Source organism: Gymnoscopelus microlampas (assembly GCF_963454915.1).
Source record: "Gymnoscopelus microlampas genome assembly, chromosome: 1".
In the NCBI taxonomy this organism is placed as follows: domain Eukaryota; kingdom Metazoa; phylum Chordata; class Actinopteri; order Myctophiformes; family Myctophidae; genus Gymnoscopelus; species Gymnoscopelus microlampas.
In genome coordinates this window covers 22638347-22652208 of record NC_139962.1, presented here as the reverse complement: position 1 = coordinate 22652208, position 13862 = coordinate 22638347, and the positions used below count along the sequence as shown (strand labels likewise).

The following is a 13862-nucleotide window of genomic DNA, read 5'->3' as shown; positions in this document are numbered from 1 at the left end:
CCCCAGATGGTTTCCAAACGGACCCTTTTGGTTCTGTAACTTTATTCAAGTTCTAAATTGGATTAGATTTTACAGTGTAGAATGGGGTCCTAGAGATTAAAAAGGTATGAAATGGGGGTCCGTGGCCTAATGCATATCAAACTGGGTAGTCCTTGAAATAAGGACGCCCTCACGGCCCACCAGTTTGCCTCGGCCCACAGTTTGAGAATCACTGATTTAGAACCCCCCTCAAGGAACCCTGAGGGGGTCCCTGGACCCCACTTCAAGAACCACTGCGACAGCACATACCGGGGTGTGTCCTGCCATCTCGATGCCAGCGTCCAGGAACTCGTCAAAGTTTTCGCTGAAGCTCCCCGAGGCCACGGCCAGCTGGCTGCTGGACCCCCGGGAGGCGTGGACCACGTCGCCCGCCGACTGGTTCAAGTCCGCCGCCGTCTGGTTCAGATCGTTCTGGGCCTCCTGGAAGGACTTGGAAGACGGAGGGATCTGCAGCCAGACAAAGAGAAAAGGGGAGAAGGGGGGATGTTTAGATGAAAATGGAAAATATATTTTAACGTGTGTTCAAACACATTGTTCTTCTAGACCAATGTTTCCCAAACAATGGGTCGGTAGCTATTTTTGGGTCACACAACCGTTTTTTATGGGTCGCAAGTCAATATCCCCTTTTTAACCCATTCAATCCGGGAACGCGTCAGTGCAATTTTAGATTTCTTTGGCTATTCAAAAATAGCAGATATACAAGCTCATAGTGCGGCACAGAGTGCCCCGCTATGAGCTTGTAGATCTGCTATTTTTGAAAAATAATCGTGAAAATGTGTGCAAATCTTTGGATATATTTATATTTAAAACTCAAAACTCCCTCTCTTCTAGGGGTCCCTGGAACAAAATATTTTGGGATGGGGGTGCATGGCCAAATACATATCATTTTACTGATATTATAGCAACATACTTTTTTTTACAGTTAAAAAAGTACTATCACACCATGTGAAAACACCCTTAGTGTCAAGGACTGAAAATAAAAGACTAACAAGCTCACAACACATCACAGAATAAGTACTAGGGTTGGGCAATATTATCGATATCGCGATATATCGCGATATTTTATATTGCGATACCGTATCGATACTCTAGTAGTAAAAAAATCAAAAAAGATACAGGCTTTATGAAAAAACATTCAAAGAACCTATCACAGATCTGCAGCTACTCAATATAGTGTATATATATACAATATGTAGTTGTGATATATGTATATATCGCAATATATCACAATATGTATCGTATCGCAATATGTATCGTATCGCAATATATCGTGATATTGCAATATGTATCGTATCGCAATATGTATCGTATCGCAATATATCGTGATATCGCAATATGTATCGTATCGCAATATGTATCGTATCGCAATACAGTATATCGTGATATCGTGATATCGTGATATCGTGATATCGCAATATATCGCAATATATCGCAATATATCGCAATATATCGCAATAATATCGCAATATGTTCCGTATTGCAATATATCGTATCGTGACCCAACTTAAGTATCGTGATACGTATCGTGAGATTGTTGCCAATACCCATCCCTAATAAGTACTGTATAATATAAATCTATTCTTTAAGATAATTGATTTATACACACCAGCACATTTTAATTCATCATTACATGTGAGGAAGCTCTCCGTTGGTCTAAATGTCTCGACATTAATTAACATCCTCTTAATGGAAGCTATAATGTAAACAGGGGAAATATAGGCCTATACCACAACCCTGGTGCACATTTGCACCCCCTGCTCACCGTTTCAACCAGCAGCTTCTTGCTGGCCTCTCCGATGCTCTTCAGAGCCATGTCCACGTCCTTCTGGCCAGGCAGACAGTTGACACAGTTGTTCAGAGAGTGGGACACAGCCTTGGCTACCTGTAACACACATAACAGGACCATGGGGATGTTCTGAGTGTGACTGACATAGGGATGGAGTCAGGGTTGTTATACAGTGGTTAAATAAAACTAACTACAGCCATAGAGAAAATGGCCTTGTTTGACCTTGTAGATTGCCTTTTTTCACCGTAAATAAATACAAAATCACACCCAGTGTGAAGTGGGCGGTGTGTGGTCATCACAACATGAATCACTTTAAAAAAAGGATAAATGACTTTTTTTAAAGTCCATACTGCTATTCATAGGGCTGCACATGTGTCATGTGTTTCGCTAGCCAATCACAGTCCTGAATTTGCAAAGTCAGCCAATCACATTACAGTTAGTGGTGATGACACTAGCTGTAATGTGATTGGCTGATATGAAAAAAGTATCGATTTGCATTAACAATGGAAGGGTTAGGGGGTACACACATTTTTTGGTCGGTGTCCAAAACTCACTTATAGGGGGCGGCTACACCGCCCCAAAAATCACACCCAGTGTGAAGATAGTGGTGCCTTTGAAAGTGTAACTGGTTGCATCCTTGTGTTGCAATCAGCAACAATATGTTGTCACGTGACACGTGACAACATATTGTCACGTGTCACGTGAAGCTTGACCAATCAGCCGTGCTCAAACATACGGACATACGGACGGACGGACGGACATACGGACGGACATACGGACACACGGACAAAGTCAAATGTAGGAGTGGTTGGCACCACTCAAAAACTAAGCCTTTTAAAGCATTAAATAAAAAAATGAACTAGCAAATCCACTTCATAAACAAATTCAAACTAAAAGCAAATTGAAAAGAAAAAGTCAAAATAAAAACAAACAAGAAATTCAAAATATGATAAACTTGGATGGAGTGGAGAGTATCAGCTGAGTAGCAAGTGTTGCTTTTGACAAAAAGATCAGATATACATACAAGCTAACAACGCATGAAATCATGATGGGTTGTCAGCTTGTAGATCTAACATTTAACAGCACCACAGACAATCCTCTTATCTCTCACCAAATTAAAAACAAATTAAGGAGGGAGGGTGGAAAACTTGTCTGCCCATAACCATTCCTTTCTTTATTATAGTTTTATAATAGTGAAAATAACCCATCTGCAAACATCGCAGCGTTGTGAGCTTGTAGATCACTATTTTCACTACGTTTGTGCAACACTCTTGTATGATGAAGTAGGGCATTCATTTACAAAGAAAAAAACGAAATATGGAGATACAAGGTTTCTGCCCGACGGTAAAACGAACGTCCAGGTGTTTGGTCCAATGCCCTTAATTTATCTACAGTACATTGCCATGGAGAAATGCATCATTCATTCACTTCATGAGGAGCAGCATAAATAATCAATGTGTACGTGGGCTGGAAATCTGCCACTCCGGTATATAATTAAGAACACCTTGCTCATCTTTTGTCATACGTCCAATTTCACGTCTTACTAAGCAGATATAATTAGCTATCTATCCATCTCATACTACCATGTCATTGTCTGTGTAAGTGAAAATATAATCAAACGATTCTTTGAGGATTGAGAATAAGCCTTTGACCAATAGTCAGAAGTACTCAAATTCTTTACTTAAGTAAAAGTAACAATACCACAATGTAAAAATACTTTGTTGCATGTAAAAGCATTAAAAACGTTAAAAGGCTGTAGTTTATTAGCATGGAATTCTCCATCGATGATGTCACTAGTAGACATGTTTCTTAACTGTCCACAGCCCTCAAATATAACACAGAGTCAGCTGATGGAAATGGTGCCATCTTATAATGAGCATTAGTGAGGACCAATTATATGAAGACATGGTGGGAAATGGCCCGGGTGAAATGCTCCTTTAAGCACTTGGGTAAATATAATTAGTTACTTTTCACAACTGATTATTGAAAACACCTGACACCTATTAACCCTCCTCTGAATGAGACAGTGTTCAAACCTCAGCTAAAAAGAAAAGAAGTCTCTTTAAACACCAGAGTGTTTGAAGAGATACACTGTGGACGGAGACAGATAACCATTCTTAACGACTCTTATGGAATGCCAAGTGAGCCTCTAGGCAAGAATTACATTTACATGTTTTAAATTTATCAAACAACCCAAGTGGCCGTCTGTGCGAGAGAGTGTTTATTTCCAAGACTGGACTGCTCCCAAATATGAAGAGAAAAGCGTGACTTTAGTCTCTGGACCCCGTCCCACTGTAATGTTATCGTCACTGTCGGGCAGAAACCTTGTATGTCCAAAACCTCTACTTTTGCAGGAAATGGAAAACATACTTATTGCTTGAGTATTTACTGTATAAAACCAACAGACACACACAAAATGGCAAAGAAAATAGCTGATCTACAAGCTCACAACACGTCACAATGTGACGCGTTGTGAGCTTGTAGATAGGTAGTCTGGGAGGGTTAGCGTCGGAGCTTGGACAGCAGGGGCGCGGCCACTGCGTTGTGATTCAAATCAACAGCCAATGAAGAAAAGGGGGCGGGATCCACATGCAGTGGGTGTTGCATCTAAATAGGATCGACGGGAAGCAATTTCCCCTTGAGAAATTTCGGCCGCCATTGTTGTGTACTGCTGTTTGCCTCTCGTCTGACTTTTTAGACGAGTTGCACAGCTCTCAGACCGGTAAGAGGCGTGTTCGCTCAGATTCAGAGCGTAAGGTACATCCCGCCCACAAATACCAGGGCTCTGGCCCAGAAGTTCCTCGCCAGAGCTGGCGAAAACTTCTGGGAACTCAGATTAGTAGATAGGCTACTTTTGTGCAACACTTTTGCACAACGTAGGGCATTCATTTACAAAAAAAAACATAAAAAGTTGAAACATGGAGATACAAGGTTACTGCCCGACAGAGACAATATACTGGAAGATTGAAATGTTAAGCGTCTCCCCAATGGAGGCCTTGCATGCAATGTTTGTACATCTGCCTGTAACCGCTGGCAACCGCTTTCAAAAAGCAGATGCCTCATTTCTGTGCAGTGATAGATTGTTTGTAAAAGACCGCAAAAGCATGAAATTACTGTTCCATTGTTACAAGATCCAGTAATTAGAAAGAAAATGATGACATTCCTGTTGCTATGTATCTCATAGAGTATATCAACAAACAGTCTCCGATAGCCAGATCATTGGAGATGTCCTTCCAACCGATGCGTGTGGTGACATCTTTCTAAATTCAATGTAGGGTCTAGAACTGGGTGGAAACCATTTGGAAATCTAATAAACAAACTGCATTGTAGAACCAATACAAAAACTTTAGGGTGGTCCATATTGGGACGGTATTATTGGTTTCTATAGCAACAAGCGTACTGTAGGTTTGTCAGCGGCCATTCTAACTGTTCCAGCTCCTATACTGAATTGACCAGCAAATAGTTCCGTGTGTGGAGATCTCTGATCGTCTGGCTACACCAGATTAAAAGGTCTTGGTGTTTGTAACAGTAAACAGAACCAACACTGCATAGCAATAATTACTATCAGTATATAGAGCTTTAACTTTTTAACAAAAATCATTTACACCACCTTTAATCAACCAATAGTGACTGTTGTTTTTCACATCGCAACTGCTGTTTCCTCCAAGACAGAGGATAAACAGGCATTCTAAGCAATCCCGTGAAAGGCGTCTTATTCTTGTACTCTACTTCCAAAACAGTGTCTCACCTGTGCAAGGCGCTGCTGGCTCTCTGCGTCGCCGGGGGACACCAGAGCCTGCTTGGCCTCGTCGATGAGAAGGGCGGAGCCCTCCATGACGTCCCGGGCTGAATCCAACATGGCCGCCGCAGCCTGGGGGTCCGTGGTGGAGGCGGCCACGCCGCGCGCCGCCTGGGCCAGGGTTTTAAGGGCCTGGGCGGTCTCTCTGGCAGCTACACCTGTACAACAGGAGCGTATAGTGGTCCATGAGCTGTATGCCTGATTCATACTTAGTCCGTATGATGGTGTCCCGCAGAGAAAACAGAAACAGACCCCTGGGGGTCCCAGTGAAGAAGGTACCCCTGCCTTATAACATGACATGTTGTGTATATCGGCTATTTTTGCCACGGGACACCATTGTACATAAAATAGGCATTAACGGAAGCTGCAGACTTACAGCCAGCAAAAACACTGCAGGGTTGCAGAGGATACCATTTTCAGTTCGTAATTAATGATTGCTTTCTGGGGCTTTATTGTTCACTGATTGTCTAATTACACCGGGTGACATGCAGTGGTTAATAAAAGGCAAATGTTTTCTCTTTTGACAAATACCTACGCTATGATGACATGTAATTGGGCCTTAAGAGTCTGCCTGCCTTGGAGCAACAGGAGTCCCCAGGGAAATCTGGAGTCTCATATTGGATATTGTTGTTGACAAGATTACTAAAGGAATGTAGCGTTTATTATGACCCACAGGACAGCTTCTCTTAAGCTGCTGTGGAGAACATTTCACCGTGGACTTATTGTCAAGTTCAACCAGGGACAAAACGGATAAGAAAATATGCTTCACTTAAAAGTGTTGATAGATGTTCTACTGTGAAATGAATATCGTTGCCGTCAGGCAGAAATAAATATCTCCACATTTCTACTTTTATTTTTCGTAAATCTTCCTGCTCCTTTTCATTTGTGGAATATGTAAAAGAAAAAAAAATAGTTAAAGAATGTAATCAATAAATACAATGAAATTAATGACCTACTTCATTGTAAAACAGTGTCACGCAAAGGTAGCAAAAATAGCCGATCTACAAACTCACAATGCGTAGCATTGCGACGTATTGTGAGCTTGTAGATAGGCTAGTTTTGCCATTTTTTAAGATTTTTTAAAGTGAAAGTGTGTGGGTTTTATAAATATTTAACCAATGAAAAGTATTAACAAGAGCTAAATAATAACTACATTGAATTCATTGGCACACAGGTTCTTTTTTTCTGAAAAATAACGGTATGTGGTACAAGGTTTACATCCAACAGCGACGATAATACAAATACACATTTTAAAAAGAAAATCAACAATTGTTAAATTCATATTTGAAAAATGCTACGCACATCTTTGCTGTATGGAAAGAAGAGCTCTCTGCTTGAACGCTCTGTCTGTGCAGACTGCATGTGAAACTTATCGTGTTCTATGCCTTGAATACACTTCTTATCTGTGCACTGTTGTGTAACATTGTACTCATGCATGCAAACGGATAACAGTTAATGGAATAAACAGAACTAGGACAACCTGGAGTCATAGATTAAATACATATATAGAAGAAAACACGTCATAGTCTACTTATCGCCTAATGTTTTGACACATTTTTCCCCCCCTTTTTCTCCCAATTTAGCCATTACGCCAATTTAGTCGACTAAAATCTTATGGTACTTAGTCAACTAAAACTAGACTAAAACATTTCAGATGACTAAAATATGACTAAAACTAAATGGAATTTTATTCAAAAGCCTATGACTAAAACTAAATAAAGATTTGCTGTCAAAATCAACAGTGAGTGGTACGTACCAGTGTAGTGCTCATTGCCCTGTGCAGCACAGGTGAGGAGCTGAGCCATGGAGGAGCCCACTGACTTGGACGTGCTGCCCAGGTCCTGAGCACACTTCTCCAGCTACGACAGAACAAAACGCAAAACACACACATTATTACGATTCATATATCACTCATATTATATCGTCTCTGTCGGGTGGCAAACCTCATTATGTCCAAAACTGTTACTTTTCAGGATTCCAATTCAAAAATAGCAAAAGTAGCAGATCTACAAGCTCAAAAAGCGCTTCGAGCTTGTGGATCTGCTACTTTTGATGCTTTTGTGTGACGCTGTAGTATGATCAAGTAGGGTGTTAATTTACGAAAAGTTCGAATATGAAGATAGGAGGTTTCTGCCCAACAGCAACGATATCTTACTGAGGTCTACTGTAGGATTGAGGTGAACTCTTACATATTCTCCAGGCAGGGGTTTCAGCTGTCCGTCTGCGGCGGCCATCTTGGCGTCCTGTAGCTCACTCCTCAGGGTCTGGACGGCGGTGAGCGCTGAGTCGATCTCCATGGGGCCACAGGCTTCATGAGCCTACAGGGTACGGGACAAATGGGGAAGTACACCATGTAGTGGAATTCTATGCCTTAAAGTGGGTGCACGTGTTTTAGTCAAATAAAATGTTAAATCTCTACATTTCTTGCCTGGCATGGCCAGACTAATATCACTGAGTAGCACTTTTTTTTGCACTGGCAGATTTGTCTGGTTTCCAGGCTACTATATTTCATCAGCAATTTTCATAAGAGTGTTCAGTAACAAGAGTCCCCCGTCAGTAAACAGAAAAGAACATTTCTGGTTGGGTTACCAACTTTATCCAATCAGGATACTCCACAAAGATCAGACACCAGGAAGACTAGCTGCACATCTGGAGGCGCATGAAAAGGTGTTGAGTGTGCAAAGCAGTCACAACGTGCGTTTATGTGTTTCAGAGTGTACACGTGCATTGTGTGCCTTCTGGGCTGAGGTGTGTAGTTCTGCCAGGTGTTTCAGAACACTAGTTCCCAAATGTTTTAGCTCGAGACCCAAAAGATAAATTTGATGTCTCCCCAGGACCCAAACTAGTGAAAATAGCAGATCTACAAGTTCACTACACGTCGCGATGCGACGTGTTGTGAGCTTGTTGATCTGTTGTTTCAAAGTTCTTCAAAGTTTTTTCAGCCATTTTTTTAATGGCATTCTTTTGAGAAAAACGTTTGAATAGTTTTTTAACTTATGCTTCAGCGTGTGTGTGCATTGTACCTTCTGTGCTGAGGTGCGTAGTTCTGCCAGGTGTTTTAGAGTGTGTGTGTGTGTGTGTGTGTGTGTGTGTGTGTGTGTGTGTGTGTGTGTGTGTGTGTGTGTGTGTGTGTGTGTGTGTGTGTGTGTGTGTGTGTGTGTGTGTGTGTGTGTGTGTGCATTGTGTATTGTGTACCTTCTGGGCTGAGGTGAGTAGTTCTGCCAGGTGTTTCAGAGTGTGTGTGTGTATGTGCATTGTGTACCTTCTGGGCTGAGGTGAGTAGTTCTGCCAGGTGTTTCAGTGTGTGTGTGTGTGTGTGTGTGTGTGTGTGTGTGTGTGTGTGTGTGTGTGTGTGTGTGTGTGTGTGTGTGTGTGTGTGTGTGTGTGTGTGTGTGTGTGTGTGTGTGTGTGTGTGTGTGTATTGTGTACCTTCTGTGCTGAGGTGCGTAGTTCTGCCAGGCAGGTGGCCAGGTTCTTAGCACACTGGCCCAGCTGCATGGCGGCCGCCTGGTCCGTTACCGTGGGGACAGATGACTTGGCTGATGTCACCATCTTACTGCCCGGCTGTAGAGAGAAACCACAAGAGGTTCAGGATGTGACTTATGAAGTAAGTAGAACTGAAGGAGTTTTAAGAATAATTTGGTTGAATAACCCCAGTGGCTGGCAGTGATAAGAAAATGGTTAAAGTGACATTTTGTGAGCGACAAATCATATTAGTTAGGGTGAGAAGTTCGGTTATCCGTGAGAGACTCAAAGTAAAAACGCTGCTCCTTGACTTGGAAAGGAGCCAGCTTAGCTGATTCGGGCATCTAGTTACGGATGCCTCCCGAGCGTCTCCCTAGGGAGATCCTCGCTGCACGTCCCACTGGGAAGAGACCCCGTGGCAGACCAAAGACCAGATGGGGGGATTATATCTCCACACTGGCCTGGGAATGCCTCGGGATCCCCCAGGAGGAAGTTGCTAATGTTGCTCTGGAATGGGAAGACTGGAAATCTCTGTTGGAACTGTAACCCCAGCGACCCGATTCCGGTTAAGCGGTTGAAGATGGATGCACGGATGGATGAATCATATTAGCGTTCTATACAAAAGCTTTGTGAATGTCACTGTCTCTGTTCATGCCTACTAGGATGGTGCCATGCATGGCGGGAACGGTGCAAGTCGTTCCATTTATGCTGCTATATAGCACAAATGTTATGCAAAGCAGGGCCAATCAGTTAAGCTGACGGGTCGGGTTAGCCCAAGCCCATAGAGTGCCGCACTATGAGCTTGTAGATCTGCTATTTTTGAAAAATCTTGAAAAGTTTTGCACATTTGTAACGCAAATCTTTGCTTCTAGGGGTCCCTCAAAATATTTGACAAATGTTTGCTAAAAAAATATATATATTCAAAGATTTGCACACATTTTTACGATTTTTGAATAGCCAAAGAAATCTTAAAATGACACAGATGCATTCCCGGTCTTAATGGATTAAGACACACGCTAAGTTTGAGACGTAACGGTCGGACGGACGCTGTCCGAGTTATGCCAGTCCCTTGGATCCTCTGCGATACGCGCGCCGAATTTGAAGTCGATCAGTCTGCCGTTTCTCGAGATACGTGGGACACACACATACAAAGACTGATTTAATTTCAATTATAGAAGAATTTCAATTATAGAAGAATATATCCAGTACCTGGAGGAAGTTCTGGCTGGCAATAATGAGGGCCAGTTGGGCACTGAGGTCCTCTGGCTGGGCCTGACTCCCACGTACACCCTGAACCAGCTGGGGGATGTGATCTGCTACCGCCTGTACACACACACACACACACACACACACACACACACACACACACACACACTCAAGTCAGGGCTTTATAAATACAGCACATACATATCGTCCCTGTCGGATGGAAACCTCATATGTCCAAGACAGAAAAAAGTAGCAAATCTACAAGCTCAAAACGTGTCACTTCACACCACGTTTCGAGCTTGCGGATTTGCTACTTTCGATGCTTTTATGTGATGCTGCAGTACCATCAAGTAGTAGGGCGTTAACTTACAAAAACAAAACAGTTAAAATACGGAGATAGGAGGTTTCTGGCCGACAGCGACAATATACTGTAACCCGTGATTACTGAAAAGGACAGTCTCCTCTCTGGTAACAATGATCCAAGCGTCAGTCCTTAACCCATTCAATCCGGGAACGCATATCTGTCATTTTAGATTTCTTGGCTGGCAGTGATAAGATCACTGGCAGTAATTTTAGAAAAATAGCCAAAGGCACTTGGTGCCGTGCTATGAACTTATAGATCTGGTATTTTTGAATAGCCAAAGAAATCTTAAAATGACACAGATGCGTTCCCGGATTGAATGGGTTAAAGACGTTCATAAATCAGTTCATTGTCTCTTATTGCCTCACCTTGCAGCTCTGCACCAGCTGTTGGTGAGCAGCAGTGTTCTTGTTGGACGCAGCGGCGTTCTGCGACGCAGCGATGGTCTGCGTGGCTGCAGCTGCAGCCTGCTTGGCTGCATTCTGACGGACATAGGTACATGTTATAGATTGGCCGATTCTACAAAATGTCTTCTAAATCAGTTTTCTGAGAAAACGTATGGTGCTATATATCAGTGGTGCTCAAACGTTTTCATGTCAAGGACGCTGTATTAACATCTGCCCCAGAAGGGCACTATGAAGGTTGTCTATGAAATTAATTCAAGGACCCCAATGGAAACAAGCCCGCAAGGACTTTTTTGGCCGGACCTTTTAGACAAAAGTATTATAAATGTAACTGTGTTGTTTTACATTCTTTTTGCCTAATAAAAATTTCAATCAATCAAAAGGCAGATGTTAGAGATGGAAGGTTAACTACTAGCCCACATAGCCACAGAGAAAAAAAGAGTTTCTTCTCTGTTTATAACCTAAACTATTCATACATAATAATCAATATTCAGTCATTTATTGCCAAAACCAAACTACAGTTGATTTGGAATTTGTGTTGGCGTACCCAGAGATAACAAGAAGAACAAGAAGAATGACTTGGCACATTTTATACTTTATCATAGGATGGCGTCGTATGGCGATAATAGCCAACCTATAAGTTAGCACACAAGGAAAATGATTTATTTTCAAATGTGAGCCGCGTCCAAACCTTTCAGTTGAAAAGGTCAAGGGTGTAAATCTAGCCTCATAGAGAAACACTGGGCTGTACCATGCAAACAAAATGTACACACACCATCTGTCTCTCTCTGTTTGTCTTTCTCTCGGTCTCTCCATTTTCCCGAGTCTCTCTCTCCCTCTTTGTTTCTCTGAACAAGCCAAGCGTCTGTCTTTGAGCTGGGATGTTTAGAATGCATCATAATCACAATACTGTATTCACTGAATATTTATGGAAACGTTTACCATTTCTTTACATTTCTCCAGCACCAGTCAATATGATGGAAAACCAACGGGTCCCTGGGAAATGTAAACTAAATAAATGTTTTAGTGAACAACAGTATGTAAAAAGAAAAGAAAAAAGAAACGTGTTTATGGGAGTGGAAATGGAGCACCCTCCCCTCCTCAGCGCAAAGCAATGTTAGCCATAACGTGTAAAAGTATGACTTTCTTTCCAGAAGTATTTGACATGTGGAATGTAACCAAGAACATTTACTGCACTGAAGTACAAATGAGTATGTCCATTTTATGCAACTTAATTTACTCCACTACAATTCAAAGGAAAATAAAGGATAATGGCCGATCTACAAGCTAGCGACGCGCTTTGAGCAATCGCACAAGGATTTTTTTTTTTTTTTTTCAAATGTGAGCCGCGTCAAAACCTTTCAGTTGTAAAGGTCAAGGGTGTAAATCTATTGTTATTTTACTCCACCACATTTATCTGACATCTTTGGCTTTACAAACTAAAACGTTTTTTTGGGGGGTAAAAAAATACTTTTCATGTACATTTATTGATCAGAGATAAATGTTTCAGATATGTATTTTGAAAAATACATAAATTTGGGGGTCCTTGACACGAAAAGGTTAGAGAACCACTGATTTAAACCACACTTGGGATGTGAAGTGCGACTTTCAATCAGCAGCACGTACTGTACTGTACTGTACTGTACTGTACTGTACCGTACCTCCAGTCTGTTAATGAGTTTCTTCTTGATGGCGTTCTGTGCAGCAGCGTTGGTGGCGACTCGCAGACCCTCTGCTGCCTCCCGCAGTCTCTGCTGCTGGTCCTCATTCTCTGGGTACGCTGCTGCCCCCTGGAGGACACACACGTCATGTCACATGTCAGAATACAAACAGAGGCCTTAGGACACAGACACACCAGAATACACACATACACACACACCCACACACCCACGTCAGGACACATACCAACACTCCAACAGATGAGAGCCCTCTCTCTCTCTCTTGCGCACGCACGTACGCACACATGCACGCACACAGGGCCAGATGGAACAGAGTACACTAGCACCTGTAAATAAATGATTGTGTAAACACACACACGCTCTCGGAGCTCATAACACGTTCAACGAGAGCACACTCACGCCTCACGCATACTAATGAGACGCCGCTGCTCCGACCGCACGAAGCAGACACCACTGTCACAGCCAATAGGAACCATCTTCACCTCTCACACTCAATGTACGAGTCATGATCCCAGTGCCTGACATGAATGACGGTGCTGTTGGTTAAGCCTGTCACAATTATTGCATAATCGCCTGATCACAATTATTTCAGATAGTCGCACTCATTTTCCATAATCGTCATAATCATCTCCATTCATCTGCATAAATGTATCCTAAAATTGTGAAAAAAGCCAATCCACAAAGCTCACAATGCGTTTACACTGTTTTTGCAAATGTTTGAAAGCATACAATTAATAAATGGATGTCTTGTTTTGGCCATATAGTATATTATACATTTTGATACATCTCTGTGTATATTTTAGATTTAGTTATTTAGACAGATGCCAGCATGTTTTAATGCTAATGTTAATTGACCTGGCATCCTATACGTTTTTATAGTTTCAATGTAAACTACATTTAATTTACTTTGTGATATTACACTGTTTAGATATATTATAGTCAGACTTTATTTTTAACATGTTCAACATAACCCAGTTCTAGTGTGTTAACTACAGGGTTCACCAGAACACTGAGTACTGTGTCAAAATTATTCCACAAATTGTAAAAATTGATCAAAAACAGCTGATCTACGATGTGACGCGTTGTATGTTTTGTATGTTTAGTAACTTCAAGTTTTCAAATA

At 41.9% G+C, this 13862-nt stretch overlaps 1 protein-coding gene across 1 annotated transcript in view; it reads right to left on the bottom strand.

The window, feature by feature from the left end:
• The window catches only part of tln2a (talin 2a), a 181542-nt gene that overhangs the window by 46272 nt on the left and 121408 nt on the right, over positions 1 to 13862 (bottom strand). The window contains exons 23-31 of the mRNA XM_084065302.1: positions 12722 to 12850; positions 11025 to 11138; positions 10299 to 10412; positions 9054 to 9188; positions 7814 to 7942; positions 7381 to 7483; positions 5574 to 5782; positions 1802 to 1921; positions 289 to 486 (exon numbers count right to left, since the gene is read on the bottom strand). Of these exons, the coding sequence (XP_083921428.1) occupies positions 289 to 486; positions 1802 to 1921; positions 5574 to 5782; positions 7381 to 7483; positions 7814 to 7942; positions 9054 to 9188; positions 10299 to 10412; positions 11025 to 11138; positions 12722 to 12850 (1251 nt within the window). The remainder of the gene's footprint in view (positions 1 to 288; positions 487 to 1801; positions 1922 to 5573; positions 5783 to 7380; positions 7484 to 7813; positions 7943 to 9053; positions 9189 to 10298; positions 10413 to 11024; positions 11139 to 12721; positions 12851 to 13862) is intronic.